The sequence below is a fragment of the Harpegnathos saltator genome, unplaced genomic scaffold, assembly GCF_003227715.2.
Source record: "Harpegnathos saltator strain DR-91 unplaced genomic scaffold, Hsal_v8.6 scaffold8, whole genome shotgun sequence".
NCBI classification, from domain to species: Eukaryota; Metazoa; Arthropoda; class Insecta; order Hymenoptera; family Formicidae; genus Harpegnathos; species Harpegnathos saltator.
Genome location: NW_020230648.1, coordinates 2,538,056 through 2,555,281, shown reverse-complemented (window position 1 = coordinate 2,555,281; position 17,226 = coordinate 2,538,056). Strand labels below are relative to the sequence as shown.

Sequence of the window (17,226 nt, the reverse complement as noted above, 5' to 3'; positions counted from 1 at the left end):
CTGGAAATGATTTCCTTCTGCTTCACATCGACATTGCAGTGACTGTCGAAGACGTTCAAAAATTCCTGGTGTATTCCAAATTTGATCACATGCGGCAACAATCCGGTTTTTGAATGTTTCCAGACTATCAATAGTATCGTTATCATGGACTAAACTTTTAAGATGTCTCCACAAGTAAAAGGAGTTAAGTCAGGGGAGCGTGCAGGCCAGGCAATTGGCCCTCCTCTGCCAATCCATCGATTGATGTAATTGTTATTAAGATATTCTCTAGCAATTCGGCTAAAATGGGCCGGAGCTCCATCATGCATAAAGCACATTCGAGTGTTGCCAATGGTACATCTTGTAATGGTGCAGAAAGTGCAGTTGCCAAAAATTGTGTACAATTTCTGCCGTTGAGTGCAAACAGAAGAAAAACTGGCCCAACAAGTAGATCTCCAATAATTCCAGCCCACACGTTGCATGAAAGCTGGTGTTGGTGTCGAGATTGATTAACAACATGCGTGTTAACTGAGCTTCAAACATTTCTACAATACTCGATCATAAACAAAAAAGTGTTTATATCTTGGAAAGGAAGAGTTTCCGGACCTATGTTTATGCGACCTATTTTCATCCTTAGGAAAAGTAGAATACGGTACCGAAGTTTGGCCGCCTTTTTCGGTGCCACTTTGTATATCTATCGAGTTCTCGAAAACTCTTGCAGCAAATCGCGCACTGAGACGACACATTACTACGACTACACAGAAAACGGAAAGAATATCTCTTCACTTGTTCTCTTACCTCGTGGGTTCAGTCTTTCAGGGTTAAACCATGCGTCTGTAAACAATACAAGCAAGAATGTTAGTATCAGATTCCATCGCCGGAATGGGAATGAGGAGTGCGGATTGTTACGGATTGAGTTCGCGGACAATCGATTAAACTCAGAATTCCAGATGGATATTTCGATATTACAGATCAATTGTTGAGGAAGCGCGAGTGAAAGAGAGAACAAGAGATGTAAGAATAACGAGAGAAAGAAACAGAGACAAAGAGAGAGAGAGAGAGAGAGAGAGAGAGAGAGAGAGGGAGAAAGTTTCAAGCGTCGATAATCGGCTCTGTTAGCGTTCTCGGTATAGTCGCAAGCAAAGAGAGGAGGGACGATTAAATGACACAAGAATGTCGAGCGAGTATAAAATCGACGAATGTAAGAAAAGCCGTTTTTCGTCGAGACTGTCGTCAAGAGCGTTTCTCCCTTCGCAGGCACGCTCGAGGTCATGCGAATTATTGCCAATATACGGGAGAACGATTTCTCAATTTCCTTGCGAAGGAAATATCGATCTCGTTGTGCAGCGGTTAGAGCTAAACTTACATCAAGCGAAAATAAAAATTAAGAAACACGCGCGGTCTGTCCCCCCCCTCCCTCACACGATGTACTCCTCCTTGAGCTTATATCTCACGTGCCGAGAGTCAGTATTAATAATCGCATGATAAATCGATAGAGCGAAGGATCTCACCGCCGTGGAAAAATAGTCTCGACGTTCTAAAAGCTATCGGCGCGCAGGCGGACAGATACAGCTTATTTGTCAAGTATTGCGCTTAGTAAGCGTTCCTTTTTTCCGCGCTAACCGCGCGAGTCATCGTTCAACTGTGTGCAGGACATACAGGGTGTCCGTCGGGAATCTATTCAGCGATTTATCTTCGGCGGTGACGTTATCGGCCATTGGAGTCGCACACTTTACATAGACACGCGTTGCACAAGGTGACTCGGCAAAATGTTTAAATACCCTTTTGGTCGGCTTGAGAACATACGTACGAAAAAAAAGAAGACAAAGAACATGACGAACGGAATTTAAAGGGGCGGGGAGGGGACAAACGCGATAGACGTAACCGTCTTGTCTCCGCGATTCTTTCTTTTTGAGATTCTCGACGATCGCTATCCTCTCGAATCTTCCTCATTAAGGTGCCTTTCAGGAACTACATGTGTCTATTCTAATATCGTAGCTGCGTGCATGAAATGCTGATACGAAGTATCGATTGCGCATACCGTATCGCGCTTCTCGAAGTTACCCTCTAAATTCAGAACTAAGAATTGCACGAGGAAATATGTCGCAGTCGGTAGGCGAAACAAAAGTCTACAAGAACCGACAAGAAAATGTCAGTTGCGAAAATCATTGTCATGTCATATAAACCTACAGTAAAATTCAAATTCGGGATTACACAGGGTGTCCCATTTTAAAGGATCCGTTCAAATATCTCAGAAACGGTGCGTTAAATCGAAAAATGTTTCAGACAAAAGTTGTATGGTTTCAAGGAGGACATAAAACAAAACTAAGTGGAACCCCCCCTTTTTTTATTTTATCATCTTTTTCTACCAATTAATTTTGGCAATTTTTGTCTGAAACATTTTTTTATCTGCCTAATATTTTTTGAGATATTTGAGAAAAGCTTGGTAACTTTTTCAATATTTCGCTGACTATTTGTCGGAAGAAAAAATAATACTAGACTCTTTTACTCTCTATTTGGTCTTAAGATTATATCGTTACAATAGTGCCTTAACTTTTGTTAATTTATTGACTTTTAGAAATTTCAAAATCATCAAATTAACAATTAAATTTGTCTGAAACATTCTTCGATTTAACGCACTTTCTGAGATATTTAAGTGGATCCTTTAAAATGGGACACCCTGTATGACTCTCTTCACAGTCGCGATGAATAATTCTTACAGCCGACATCTCCTGTCGGTTTTTGCAAGTTTTATCGTATTTACCGATCGCAAAGTCCACCTGAGAGGATCCATCTCGATTATGTCTGTTTCCATTTTTTTAAAACGGTTTCAACGCTCGCGTGAAGCACGAGAACGCTGGAAATATCTCGACACAATTCTGCTGCCGACTTTCCCGAAGCTAATAGATACACTTGAACGTTCTTCTGGTGATTCACTCGCTCGTCCGCTCGTTCTGTGCTTATCGTAACGGAAATTCACCGCGTCGCTGCGGAAAACTCGGCTGATATCCGCCGGCTACGTTGGGCACGGACCTTTTTCAACGGGTCGTCGCAGGGCCCTCCCTGCCGCTCCCCTCGCCCTCTCCGCACGAATTCTCCTCGTTCTAACTTATAAAGAAACAAAAGGTGAAGGCGGGCGAAACGAGTACGCGCGACCGGAGGGCGCGAGTCGATGGAGTCAATACCCTCCTCTCATTTAACACACACGGGCCCCTATCGTTCTGTGTGTCAAGTGCACAAACGCGCGCCTTTTGCGATCCGCACGCGCTCCGTTTCTCCGCGTTATTATACGTATTATTGGAGTAATATCGAGCGCAAAAACGTGAGCTCTTCTGTTACTCACCTACCCACACGAGGTCTAACCAAATATTCGTTGGTCCTGCGCGAATCCCACAATATATCGAAAAAGGATATACCTAAAAATATACGTGTCACCCGAAATCTCACCTCCCCCCCTCTCGCCCTTCCCCGACGCCTCCACGAGTACCTTCAGCGGCGATTTCTGCGGGGAAGAAAAAAATTCTACGATAGAGAAAGGGACAGAGATAGATAGATAGATAGATAGATATATATATATAGAGAGAGAGAGAGAGAGAGAGAGAGAGAGAGAGAGAGAGAGAGAGAGAGAGAGAGAGAGAGAGAGAGAGAGAGAGAGAGAGAGGGAAATATATATTTGATAAAGTTTCTTCCATACACATTTTTCTATTTTTCTCGATATCCATCAAAACTTTTACACTCATTCACTTTGTCACCCCAGCGAATAATTTCACAGCGCTGTGACCCTAATCAACAAGTTAGCAGGACACCCTGCTTTGTGTCGTTCCCTGCGAGCGTTAACGCGGTAAGTGGATAGATGGAGATGCCCCTGTGATATGCGAAAATGTGCGGCGAGGTATATACAGAATGTCCGACAAGTGCGAGAGCGTCATCGCGCTGGCGAAAACGTCACCGCGGCTCCCATCGGTTTACGCCTGGCTGTCTTATACTTCATGACACATACACGCGCGCGCGCGCGCGTGTGTTGTGTGTGGGTGGGCTGTGCCTCGCGAGCTAACCGTGACGAACGTACACTGAGAGAAAAAAACGCTAAGGTCGCTAAAATTACACTCATTTTCGCGACGGCGCAATTGTATCTTCTGGTTGTTCTGACAAAAGAAAGTAACAGTGGCAATAGAGATTTAAGATTGTACTGGTAGCAACAATATATTATGATGACAATTACAATGCAGAATTTTTCCTGGATTATAATTCTCCCACTGCGCGATCATAGTCACGTGTACCAAACATTCTTCTCCTTTCCGTCAGCGTGTCGGTTGCGAACATTATTTCATGGTACTGTCGAAGTCGTACAATTTTAGACATGACTTATCAAGGGTACGCAATCAGTTTCCGTCGTTTCCAAGGCAATGTTTCTTATTAATATTGTTATAAATGACATGGTATCTTCAGTAAAGATATTTTCCGGCATTATCTGCTACTTTCTGCCATCTTTCAAGCAAAAGATAGACACCACGATAAAAGACGTCTTTGCTCTTAGAATGAATCAAGTTATCGATCAAGTGTCGCACCTGCTCAACATTGCGAAATCGTGCGAAATCAGAAAGACTGTGCTGCATAGAACGAAATAAGCGAAAATCCGATAGGACAATATCTGGATCGAATATGTTGAGTGTGGTAGGACTTCCCATTGCAATTCCATTAAAGTTTCCCGGGTCGTCAATTGCAACATGGATGCTGGCATTGTCGTGCGGACCACAACCACTTTGTATTGTTTTGTCGCAAAATATGGCCGTTTCTCGATCAATTGCTCATTTAACTGCCTCAATTGTCGACTGTATAATCTCGCGGGGGTAGTTTGAGATGGTTTTAACAGCCTCATAATATAGCACGTCGCACCACATACACAGGAAGACCCTGTGTGATCATGGATACTCCGTTTTGACTACGACGTAGACGGATTCTCCGGGATTTATTCACGATCTTTTACAATTGGGATTGTCATAATAAATCCATTTTTCGTCTCCGGTCACAATCCGATATAAAAAAGACTTGGGTTTGTGTCTATTGAGCAACGAAAGGCAAATGGTGACTCGGCTGGCAACAGCGTTCCCGCATAATTCATGAGGAATCCATTTTCCTTCCTTCAGAATTTTCCCTACCTCATGCAAACGTCGAATTACAGTGCTCTGATTAACGCGTAACCTTTCGCAAGCTCTACACTCGATTGAGACGAATCTTTTCGCGATAACATTACCGAGTCATCCGAACTCTCATCTCTCGCGGTCGCCGCGGCACGCTTCTTGTCTTTCAAGTCAAAACCGCCATTTTTAAAGCGCCGAAACGAACTCACGACATGAACTTTCAGCTATCGTTCTCCCATCATAAGTTTCGCAAATGATTCTGATTGTTTCGGCAGCAGTCTCGCGCTGGTGAAATAAAGAAAGCATACAATGACGAATATGCGTCTTATCGACTTCTGTCTTCATACGAATTAGAAATATTTATGTCAATGAATACCACTTATTATGCATCAGTTTCTATGCAGATTGACCAACATTGACTTAGCATAACCTAACAAAAACGCGTCGCAACTTTCATGTAAATAATCCACAATGCCACTTATACATGAGCGACGGAAACTTTTGCATAGCCCTGATATGTCATAAGAATTCATTTGACAATTGCTTGTAAATAACCCGACAATCGACTAACTTTAGGCAAACTCGATCGATAGCCGCGTTTCGCTACGATTGCGATAGCTGGGTTGGCAAAAAGCGTCCCTGTGCAAATTCGTCAAGTTCTGAATTTAACGCGGACTCGACCGCGCAACACTTCGCCGCGAATGCTGCAACTTCGTTTCTCTTTCCTTCGACGCTGGTTTGTTTCTTGCTCTAGAAGCAAAAAGTGCGACTGAACTCAGGTAAAGCCCGTATCAGACTATGGATTGAGACTGAGATGGGATTGGAATTTGACCAATTGGAAGAAAGAAAATAATCTCAAATATAGCAAACTTAGAGCCCTAATCGGTTAAATTTCCATCCAATACTCAATCCCAGTCAGTAGTCTGATTAGGGTTGCCAAATCCAAAAGTTAAAATTACCGGACATTTCTTCTTCGGTAACAAACCCAAAGCGAACTAAACCGCACAGAAATAATAATCATAACGTTACATTAAATACAAAATATGACAAGCATTTATTTACAATATTAATTTCCAAACAATTTTATAAACAAGCTTTGATTCAATAAAATAATATCAATAAACTATTACTTTTTTAATATATATGGAATGATGGATCCGGCAGATCATCTACTAGATGGCTTTTCGTGGCGCTCGATCGTTTGTAGGCGCTTGAAACGGAGAAACGTTGCCAAAATCTCAACTCTCATTCCATTGATTGGATATAACTTAAAAACCGGACACACCGACGTCCGATTTGACTTGTTAACCCGGACACTGGACAAGACTTCTGAAAACCTGACCAGTCCGGGTCAGAACCGGACCTGTTGGCAACCCTAAGTCTGATACAGGCTTAAGACGAGCAGAACTCTAGATACTCCGACCCGAGGAGGGGCAGGTATATATCGAGGAGACTGCGGGGCACCCGCGGATTGGCTTTGCCGCGGCGCGCGCGTGGGAAATGATCTGAAGCTCTCCCAGCAAAATTACAGGCAAGCACGCGAGTTGCGACGGCTCGACTAAGGCAATCGATCGTACACACTGCGCAATACAGCGAGAACGAACGATGACGACGAGGACTTTCCTCTGTGCTGACTATCAGCTCCGTCGTCGTTGACTCAGGAGTTATCGCGAGAGCGAGGCGGTTCAAGTTCACGTCGTCGTCGTCGTCGTCGTCGTCGTCGTCGTCGTCGTCGTCGTCACGTTGCAAGCTCGAAGACAAAATTATCGTTTCGACAACGACACAGAGATAAGCGTGTGACCTCATCAGCTTGTCGCGGTGTATCGTACGTATCGTATCTCCCGGGCATATCGGGGGCAGCATTTGAATGCAAATCAGGGTCATCATCTTGCTGCGCGGTGCGTCAAATACTTTGGCGTATTTTTTCACGTCGAGGGAAATGCCGAATTAACGGCTAACGTTGCGAAGAATCTTCCTGATTCATCGGCGATATTTCTGGTGAAACTGACACTCGAGTTGTTTTAAATCGGCGAACGTAATTGGACGTTGATTGGACGGTGATATCGCCGTCGAATCGGAAATCGCTTCGCTTGATGCGAGAGATTTGTCATTTTCCTGTGAGGAATTCTCGTAGAGGAACTTTGGGTATCGGAAGGAGAATAAGAAATCCTTGATGGACGTCCGATAAATGGCCAATCGGTGTTCGTTTTGCTGGCAAAAATCGTTGATCCTCCAAAATTAGATCGCTTTTCTCTCCATCTTATTTGACAAACTTTTTGCAGCAAGCTGCAAATTTCTTTTGAAAATTGAAAATTGTCCGACTGTTCAAGTGAATTCTACGTGAATTTTAATGAAGCGATAAGACGGACTCGCGTGGAGTGCTCGCCGATTTTGCGCGAACGAGGCAGACAAGACCGCTCGCCGAGGTGAAGAATTGAATTTTCGGTCGGAAAATAATCTTTTTTTCATCTAATAACGCCATACGAGTTTTTCTGGCCGAGTTTTTTGAACCACTACTAGTTGCGTGGATTTTGCTACGGTTTGCCCTCCAATCTTGCTCGCGTATCGTTTTTGGTTTCGCTTGAAAGTAACCATTTTGGACATCGCTGATTCCGAAAATGAAGTCGAAATTTCACAATTCTCAAAACTTGTACTAATATGGCGGTTCCAATTTTGAAAAAAATATAGATTGCATAAAACCTATCATAACTAAGGATTTCGCCCTGATAATGTCTTCAAATTTATTTTCCGAGGGTTTTCGAGGCCGCTGATTACGAATATGAGGTCAGAATTGGCAATTAATTGGCACGATAATATCATGTGTGTGGAAGGAAGAGAAAGAGTTTCTCGCTCTGGTTTCAAGCACAAAAAGGAATATTACAGATCTTGCAAGTCCACTTTGTAAATTTCTCGATTTCGACTTCAGATTCGAAATTAGTGAGCCGAAAAACCTTTGCATGCACAATTTGATGTAGGCCAGTCTAATTCTGAGCGTTTCGATCCGCCATCTTGAATTCTGAAAAATTCTAATTTCCAACCTCAAGTCCGTACTCAGCGGATTGAAAAACCCTTTACAGTGCAGCAGTTCGGCGAAGATTGAAACGCTTCGGGAAAAATGTACGCTTCAAAAGGTTGAGCGAGCAGAATTATCGTTATTTCTCGAGATCAGCTCGGCAAAGATCCAGCGATAACCCAGCTGTGCAGCGGAGATACCGCAGGTCCTCTCCCCCTCCCTTCCTTCCTGCTAATAGCCGATCGTCAATGACGATAAGAGCGGCTCTTCAGGATAAAGTTCGCGAGTCGATCGCGCGGTAGTCACGGCTGGATCGCGTGGCGCGTTACGTAATCCAAGGTCGCGGTAATGCCTCCTTCAGGTTGCAGTGAATCGTGTGTCGCACGGTGTTTCGCAACGAAATTTTTCGTTAAACGCTATGCAGGCGCGCGCGGTAACTCTTGCGCCGATTCCCCCCGGCTGTTGGATAAATCCACTTAGCGGAATCGATCCGCGCTGCGAGCGAGAGCGCGTACATATCCGCCCGCTATAAAAGCGAACGTTAAGTGTATATGCACACATGCGCAAGTGTGTGTGTGTGTGAAATTCATCAATAAATTTCAATCGGCGATTCCGTTTCGTCCGCGCAGCGGAGGAGCCAAGCGCGCCTTTTCCAGCCCAAAATTCCAACGTCACTCTCGCCGTGTCCCTGCGGCGGCCTGACAGAGTCGGAGAGGCGCATTCAGGCTGCGCTCGTTATCAGCGCGATAACGCATGGTTCTATTCTCATTGTTGATTGCATGTACGACGAAGATAGAACGACGCGCTAATAGCGCTGATAGCTCGCTTGCAGTCTCAGCGGCTGGGTCGGTACGCGTTCAGAACAGGGTCCTGCTTTCTTCTTCGCTGGAGCGTTTAATGACTCGCGTGTGAGCCAAAGTTTCGCGCAAAAGCCTGAGTGCCGAGAACCGAATCCGCTCCTCGGGGGGGGGGGGGGGGGGCAGGACGTCAATAAAAATACGATATCAATCCAGCAGGGCGCGCGATGCGCGTGTCGCGTTTAAAGCGCGCGCGAGTCTCGCCGAGTGACTCTCTGAGGCCGTTTATTGCATTACGTGATCGCGTTAATCCGACGCCGCACTGGTGCGCGATGCTTGATTTTCGAGAGAATGACACCGGCTTGATCGCTGACGAGGATATATCCCCCCGCCGCCGCGAGGAGGATCAAAACAAGAGTGTCGCTCGGAGCGTTCCCGTTTTTCTCGACATCTTTCCGAAACCTCATCCGAGCGCAATACTCGAGGAGGCTTAATATAAACGCTAACGAGGAGGCGAGAGAACGAGAGGGAGACAGAGAGAGAGAGAGAGAGAGACAGAGAGACAGAGAGAGAGAGAGAGAGAGAGAGAGAGAGAGAGAGAGAGGAGAGAGAGAGAGAGAGAGGAGAGAGAGAGAGAGAGAGAGAGAGAGAGAGAGAGAGAGAGAGGAGAGAGAGAGGAGAGAGAGAGAGAGAGAGAGGAGAGAGAGAGAGAGAGAGAGAGAGAGAGAGAGGAGAGAGAGAGAGAGAGAGAGAGAGAGAGGAGAGAGAGAGAGAGAGAGAGAGAGAGAGAGAGAGAGAGAGAGAGAGAGAGAGAGAGAGAGAGAGAGAGAGAGAGAGAGAGAGAGAGAGAGAGAGAGAGAGAGAGAGAGAGAGAGAGAGAGAGAGAGAGAGAGAGAGAGAGAGAGAGAGAGAGAGAGAGAGAGAGAGAAGAGAGAGGAGAGAGAGAGAGAGAGAGAGAGAGAGAGAGAGAGAGAGAGAAGAGAGAGAGAGAGAGAGAGAGAGGAGAGAGAGAGAGAGAGAGAGAGAGAGAGAGAGAGAGAGAGAGAGAGAGAGAAGAGAGAGAGAGAGAGAGAGAGAGGAGAGAGAGAGAGAGAGAGAGAGAGAGAGAGAGAGAGAGAGAGAGAGAGGAGAGAGAGAGAGAGGAGAGAGAGAGAGAGAGAGAGAGAGAGAGAGGAGAGAAGAGAGAGAGAGAGAGAAGAGAGAGAGAGAGAGAGAGAGAGAGAGAGAGAGAGAGAGAGAGAGAGAGAGAGAGAGAGGAGAGAGAGAGGAAGAGAGAGAGAGAGAGAGAAGCGGGGGAGAGAGAAGCGGGGGAGAGAGAGAGAGAGAGAGCGCGGGGGAGAGAGAGGAAGAAAAGGACGCAAATGCGGCTCGCAGGTAGCCGGCGGATCGATAACCCAGTTTCGATCGGCGATTCTCCGATAGCGGAGGACAGGAGGAGGAGAAGGCACCTGCGCAGGGCGAGCGACTCGGGTCAGCGACACGACGGGAGCGTCGAATCCAGCGGGGGGAGGGAGGGGGGAGAGAGGGGAGGGTGTGAAGTGGAATCCAATTTTGTCGCGAATGTATCGACGAAACGTCGAAAGCACGAAAGCGCGAGTCCCCGAAGCGGTACTCGCGCGCTCGTCGAGAAGGAGCTCGCAGAAGCTGCGGGGACCGCGACGGAGATTACTTGCGTAGTCTCGCCGTCATCGATCTCGCGCGATTCGAGTGAGCCGGAGAGCTGCTGCTATATCGACGTGTGTTGCGTGTGTGCGGAGAAAGCGGGAGAAGCAGAAGCGCGAGGAGAGGAGCGCGTCCTCAAGAGGTGCGTTTCTCAGGAGCCGAAGGCGGAGAGAGAGAGAGAGAGAGAGAGAGAGAGAGAGAGGAGAAAGCGAAGAAAAAACCTACGAGGGTTGAGAATGTTCCAGAAGCAGGGGCTGCCGTTGGCCATCAGCGCGGAACTGTTGGCGCCGGCGCCGGCTCGCTTGCAGACCTGGTTACCCTCGTCGATGTCCTTGGCGGCCGCTGTCTCCGAGTCGGCCATCCTGGCGGGCGCACTTGGCTACTACTGACAAGCTCGACTCGAGCGCGAGAGACGCGCACTTCTCTCACTCACTGCGTGCGGCCGAGGAGAGCGCGTAATACGATCCTCGCGACTCGCGCGTTTCGTCTCCTCGTCGTCGTCGTCGTTGTCGTCGTCGTCGTCGTCGTCGTCGTCAGCGGCAGCGGCTGTGTCGTCGCGCGCGTTACCGCGGCTGTCCCTCCTGCGTGCGTCGGCGGCGTACGTGCCTGGCGAACGCTCGCGAGAGCAATGGCGTATTTTGTCGCAGGCGCGCGCGCGCGCGCGTGTCCCGAGTGACGTACCTCGGCGACGGCGACGAGGACGATGACGATGACAACGGCGCTGGCGGCGACGAGGGTGCGAGCCGGCCTCGAAGCTGGACTACTGACACGCGCGGCTGATGCGCGACAGACGCGATTCGCGCGCGACTCTCCGATCGTCCGGTGGCTCTCTTCGGCGTCTCGGCGAGCAGGAGGGAGCCGCGGAAAACTCGTGACTCGTGCACGGCGAGATGAGGACTGAGGCCTGTTATCGACCCACCGGAGGTCTCCCGAGCTCCCTCCCTCTGAGTCCTCTCCTCTCCTCTCCTCCTCCTCCTCCTCCTCTCGCACCGCCCCCCCTCCGCCCCTCTACCCCCCGCGCCCCGCAGGCACATCGCCATATTGCTCGGAACCTCTCGTCGTACCTAGCGGCCGCGAACAGAGACCGGGTAAAGGTAACCTTCGCGCAGAGCGGTTACGAGGGGCTGACCGTTTTCCGAGGAGGAACGCGCGCCGTGCTGCCCGCGAGGCGGATTCTACGGGAAAATCTCGCTGCGCGGCTCTCTGCGCCCCGGTCGCCTCGGGAAATCGCGCGATCGGATGTAATGATATATCGGTAGAAATAGCTCTCACCACAGCCGATACCTCACTCTGGCAAGGAAGAGGAGGAGCGGGGGGAGGGGGGGAAGGGGAGAAAATGGCATAAGCCGGGGATATAGCGTCCGGTAATTTTGGATCGAACAGAGGCGAGATCGGTAATCCACGCGACGGGATTTTACCTGCGGCTTCGAACGCGACGCGGTCATTTCCTGCGGATTCTGCTTGACCTGAGAATAGAATTGCCGAGGTGGGGGTTTTTATATAATTACCACGCTTGTCGTCTGACAATGAATGGGAGAGCAATTCTACGAATTGATAATTCTATTATTCTAAGTACAAATAATTTTACGAAGTAGTAATTTTTTTCTAATAATTCTATTACGAAAATTTTGGCGAAATAGGCAGATAACAGTTGTTGATCAACAGTAATTCAATGCAAGTTACAAACAGAGAATATAAACATCTCTCACGCGCTTTAGTCCTGGTTTGCAATAGATAATTTAAGCTATAAAAAAATGAACCAATCACGGTCGAATATGAGGAAAATAATCGACCGCGATTGGTCAGTTTCTTACCTTCTTAAAGCTTAAATCATCAGACTGGGACTCGACAAAACATTAGGCTTTGCATTAAACCGTTGGAGTTTAACCGTTGAAGTTAATTCTTAAATCAATTCAGTCGGCAGTGTTGCCACCACACAACTGAAAAATTTTTTATAAGGAGTATAACAATCTTTGTATTCTCTTTCTCTTAACCTATATTTAAAAATATCAGCCGAGCATGCACTGCTCTATTCTGCTGACGTACACAAAATTATTAACTCGTTGCCGGACGACAAATTCAATAGCTAAGATTGGATCGATCGGAGTTTGGAGAAGATAATTTAATCGGGCTGGCATTCGTAGTCCAACTTTATATTTTAAGTTCATCTCCAAACGCTTTGTAGCCATTGAAATGATCCGTACAGCATCTGAGGATAAACTTAAGACGAACTTCGATACAAGATTTGTCTATGAATATCACTGTGTGTGTGCTACTCCTGTATTAGTAGTCGTTACTTGAAACTCGTCTCAAGTGAGACCCTCAGATCTTAATACACTGTTCGATGTGGATTTTTCAGTTGAAACATGATTGCAAGTATATCACACGTATGACTCAACTGAGAAACTCATGTCTAATTATAAACCAGGTCCGATTATGTCACGTGGCACAACCCATATAGCACAGAAAGCAACATTACTGCAACATTGCTTTAACTATCAGTTAACTTCATAAGAAGCTGACCCATAAGAACAACCGACCCTTAACCAAGTTAGGACAGGTTATTCCAATCCCTTGGTTAACTGACAGTTAAATCATTTATCTGTCTTTGTCTAAACTGAGGAAAAACAGAGATAAACATATGATTTAACCATCAGTTAACTTAGACTATCAGTTAACAAGAAGTTGGTTTAACCAAGTTGATCAAGCCATCAGTTTGCCAAGGAATTGCAGCAACCTGTCCTGAGAGGCCAAAACGCAAGAGGCCAAGGGCCTCTATACGCACCTCTTGTGGATCGGCACTTACTTCAACGTTTGCTCTTTCCGCTTTAGGGCGCATTCACATCTGGGTAGAAAAGCAGAAAGCAGGAAGGCAGCAGCCAATTAGAACTCGCGCTGATAGTCTGTCTCTCTGTTGCGAGAGTTTTTCTCTCTGTCACTGGCCGCGTTCAGCAGAAAAAGCTGCTTACTAAGCGCTTAGTGATTATTATCTATGATTGAAGTATTATATTAGATCTTTAACAAATCCAGGGGAATGAACCAATCAGAAACGATAATCACTAAGCGCTTAGTAAGCAGCTTTTTCTGCTGAACGCGGCCACTCTCTTGGCTTCTGCTGTGCTGCTTTTCTGCCCTGGTGTGAATGCGCCCTTAAGGAGGATTCACACTTAGGTAGAAAAGTAGAAAGCAGAAAAGCAACAGCCAATCACAAGTGGCGCTGATAGTCTGTCCTTCTCTCTCCCTCTCCCTCTCCCTCTCTCTCTCTCTCTCTCTCTCTCTCTCTCTCTCAAGAGAAGGACAGACTACCAGTGCCACTTGTGATTGGCTGCTGCCTTTCTGCTTTTCTGCCCATGTCAATCACAAATGGCACTGATAGTCTGTCCCTCTCTTGCGAGAGTTTTTCTCTCTGTCACTCTCTTGGATGCTGCCTTCCTACTACTACTTCTGTTTTTTTCTGCCCAGGTGTGAATGCGCCCTTAGGCACCGCTGTGCCGCGCAGTAACGCGGCGCGGCACGGCTCGTCTGATTGTTCGTTAAATGTTTTCTATGAATGCACCGGCGGAGAGAGCACGGGCGCGTCTCGCGTGCGCTCGCTCGGAGTGCGCTCGGGTGTGCCGCATAGCGGTTGTTCGCGCGCAATCGCCGCCGGTCAACGGTCATACGGGGTGCCTATCCGTGACGTTTTGCGTTATAAACTCCGCTAACGAAGCCCGCCTCGGTTATGCCGTAACGGCGATATCGCGTTAGAGAGGCCCGTTACAGATCGGCTAAGCGAGTCCACGGAAGGAGAGGAAGGAGTGGCGGAAGCGAGGGGGGAGGGGGGATAAAGACGCAACGAGCCAAGTGCACGAAATCGATTAACAAATAAGTACGAATAGTATACACGAGTGCTCGCCTGTGATTAGCGGCAATTATGCCGGAAGGTCGCACATCTCGCTTTTCGCTCGCGCCGATGCATGTTGCCAGAGATAGAGTTCTCTCTGAGCCGAGTTTTTATTGCACTTTATAACTATGCTGCGAAGTACAATAAAAACTTTCGCGCGATCGCGCGTGAGCATCTGAGATAAATACGTCCGCTTTAAGGTTTTGCGGTTTCATATCAAACGCTATATCGATCGCTCCTCGTTGGTGAAGATGCAGACGATTGTTGCATCACCTTGCGTTTCTACCGCACTTTTGCAATTTTTTGATAAACAAATATCTTCTCCCCACCTTCGGAATCACCTTCATCATGAAGGCTCGTAAAGTACGACAAGTATCGCGAAATCGCGCTATAACAGCTCGCGCGGAACTGCGAACTTCGTCATGGTCGTAAAAGGAAGAGCCTGGTCTCGCGCGCGATTTTTCAGTCACCAATAATCAGACCTTTAATACTAAACGGCCGATGCACGATATACGTGTTAGTTTTCAATCGCGCGCGCCAGAAGTCATACTAAGAGGAACAACATGCGTCTCAATTCGAAGATAGATTGGCAACCTTGCAATCGCGAGAGATAAAACATTTCAGCGAGTTAGCACTGCAGCAGCGCGGTAAATTGTCATTGCACAACCGCCCCGCGTAAAATAGCGGGCCGTTGTACAATTGTATAACAATAATAAGTCGACTTTATGATATATTTCGCGATCTCCACTCGCGGGCAAACCAACTCCCTGCCGACGGCCGGGAGGCGCACGTCTTTAATTAAAGGACGTCCGCGCTGATGCTCGCGCCGAAAGGAATGTGTCATCCGCCAGGCGATACTAATTATTCAAATCTAATGCCGACTAGCATGACGCGCGGCAAATGCAAGATCTTGCGCAACCGGTCGCCTGTGAACGGACATTGCAAGACTGTGGCGTAGGGATGCCGATTTTTTTTTTTCAAACAGATCGATTTAAAGATCGATTCGAATCACGAAGAAAAAAATCGATCTTTAAGAAATCGGTTTGTAAAGAATCGATTTCAGAAAATCGATTGGAATCGGTATGCGTGTAAAGTGAACCACTCATTAAAGTATACACTATCTGTCAAATTTCTACAGTAGACTCTAAAGTAGACCTCGTGTAATTCATATAAAGTTTAATATGAATTAAAGAAACTAAACAGATGGTACTCTTTTGGTTGTGTTGTGTGTGGCCACAACAAGATAGAGAAAGATCTTTCACATCAATCAAGATAGAGAAAGATCTTTCACGTCAATCAAGGGTTTTTAAACGTTATCAAATAAGAAATCACGTTTACTATTATATGCATATATATATATGTATATAATATATACTATTATATGAAGTGGCTGTGATTGGTTCGCGCGTTCCATTCCGTTGAAAATTTTCGCCCATGGGATATCGGCCTAATGGCAACGTAATGTGCATCGTGCAGCCTTTAAGTGAGTTACTACAACTAAATAGAATATTACAACTAAAAAGAATTAAAAAAAAAATCTATACTACTAGTAGAAACTGAAAAAATCGTGTTGACGATTTTCAGAATTTACAAATCGATCCTTGAATCGATTCAGCTCCAGAAAATCGATTCGAAATCGATCTTTTAGGCTCCGATTAAATCGATTTAAAATCGGCATCCCTACTGTGGCGTAGACGCGAATCGTCCTCGCACTTTTCCGCTCGATGTCGCGCGAGTCAGGCTTGGGGAAGTTTTCGGGAAGTTTAACGCTCGGTAAAACTCCCGTTTAAAACGAAGGTACCTCCGATGGCCTTGATGTTGGCACATGCAGGGTGTCCGGGATCTTTTGGGAAGGAAAAATCGTATGTGAAGTCAGATGAAACTGAGAAAAAAAGTCAAGTACCATTTTGTAAAAATCATAATAGTAAGTTATTAAGTTGTTAGGTAGTAGTTATTAAGTCATTAATGATTGAAAATGATCACATCTGGAAGCTCTTTTAATCGATGACTTGGAAATTTGCATACTTAATTGCAACATGCTAAAGGACTTTTTTATTCGGAACGACCTAACTTACAATTATATAACAGCTCTTGTGTGTAGCGGCAAGTTCAAGGTTCAGTATTCAAAGTTCAATGTATTCGTATCTATCGCTAGACACAATAGCCGTCATTTAATTATAGATTAGGTCACTCTGAACAAAAAAGTCCTTTACTATTTTGCAAGTAAGTGCGCAAATTTTCAAGTCATCAATTAAAAAAGTCTCTAGACATGGTTATTTTTAATCATTAATAACTTAATAGTAACTGCTGCGATGTTTGCAAAATGATACTTGAGTTTTCTTTTCAGTTTGATCTGATTAATCTTCACAATTTTCGTTTCTAAGAAATTCCGGACATCCTGTATTATTGTATTGACTTTCCTGAGTATAACAAGTACAAATGACCGTCGCTCGTTGTTTATTAAATATTATAAGCAATAGAATTTTCAAAAATAAACTGCGGTTTTCCGATACCGGATATATTTCAAAAGCAAATATCCAACATATAACGGAAGTTACTATTCTGTTTTGATGTGTTTATAAACAAATATTTAGTAAAGAACAAAGTTCACTGTTCTTATTAACAAAAGCAGTTTCAATTGTCTTGAGCACTAGTATCAGTTAGTGTCAACTACAGTTCAGACAGTTAGACATCATAAAACTTCAATATGTGTTTACACGAATTTTTCAATATGATATATAATTTTGATAT

At 45.8% G+C, this 17,226-nt stretch overlaps 1 protein-coding gene across 1 annotated transcript in view; it reads right to left on the bottom strand.

Annotated features, from left to right (window-relative positions):
• Positions 1–655: 655 nt before the first annotated feature.
• Rtnl1 (reticulon) overlaps positions 656–17,226 on the bottom strand; it is a 37,657-nt gene continuing 21,086 nt past the window's right edge. Inside the window, exon 3 of the mRNA XM_025306800.1 lies at positions 656–813. Within this exon, the coding sequence (XP_025162585.1) occupies positions 734–813 (80 nt within the window). The 3' untranslated portion in view covers positions 656–733. The remainder of the gene's footprint in view (positions 814–17,226) is intronic.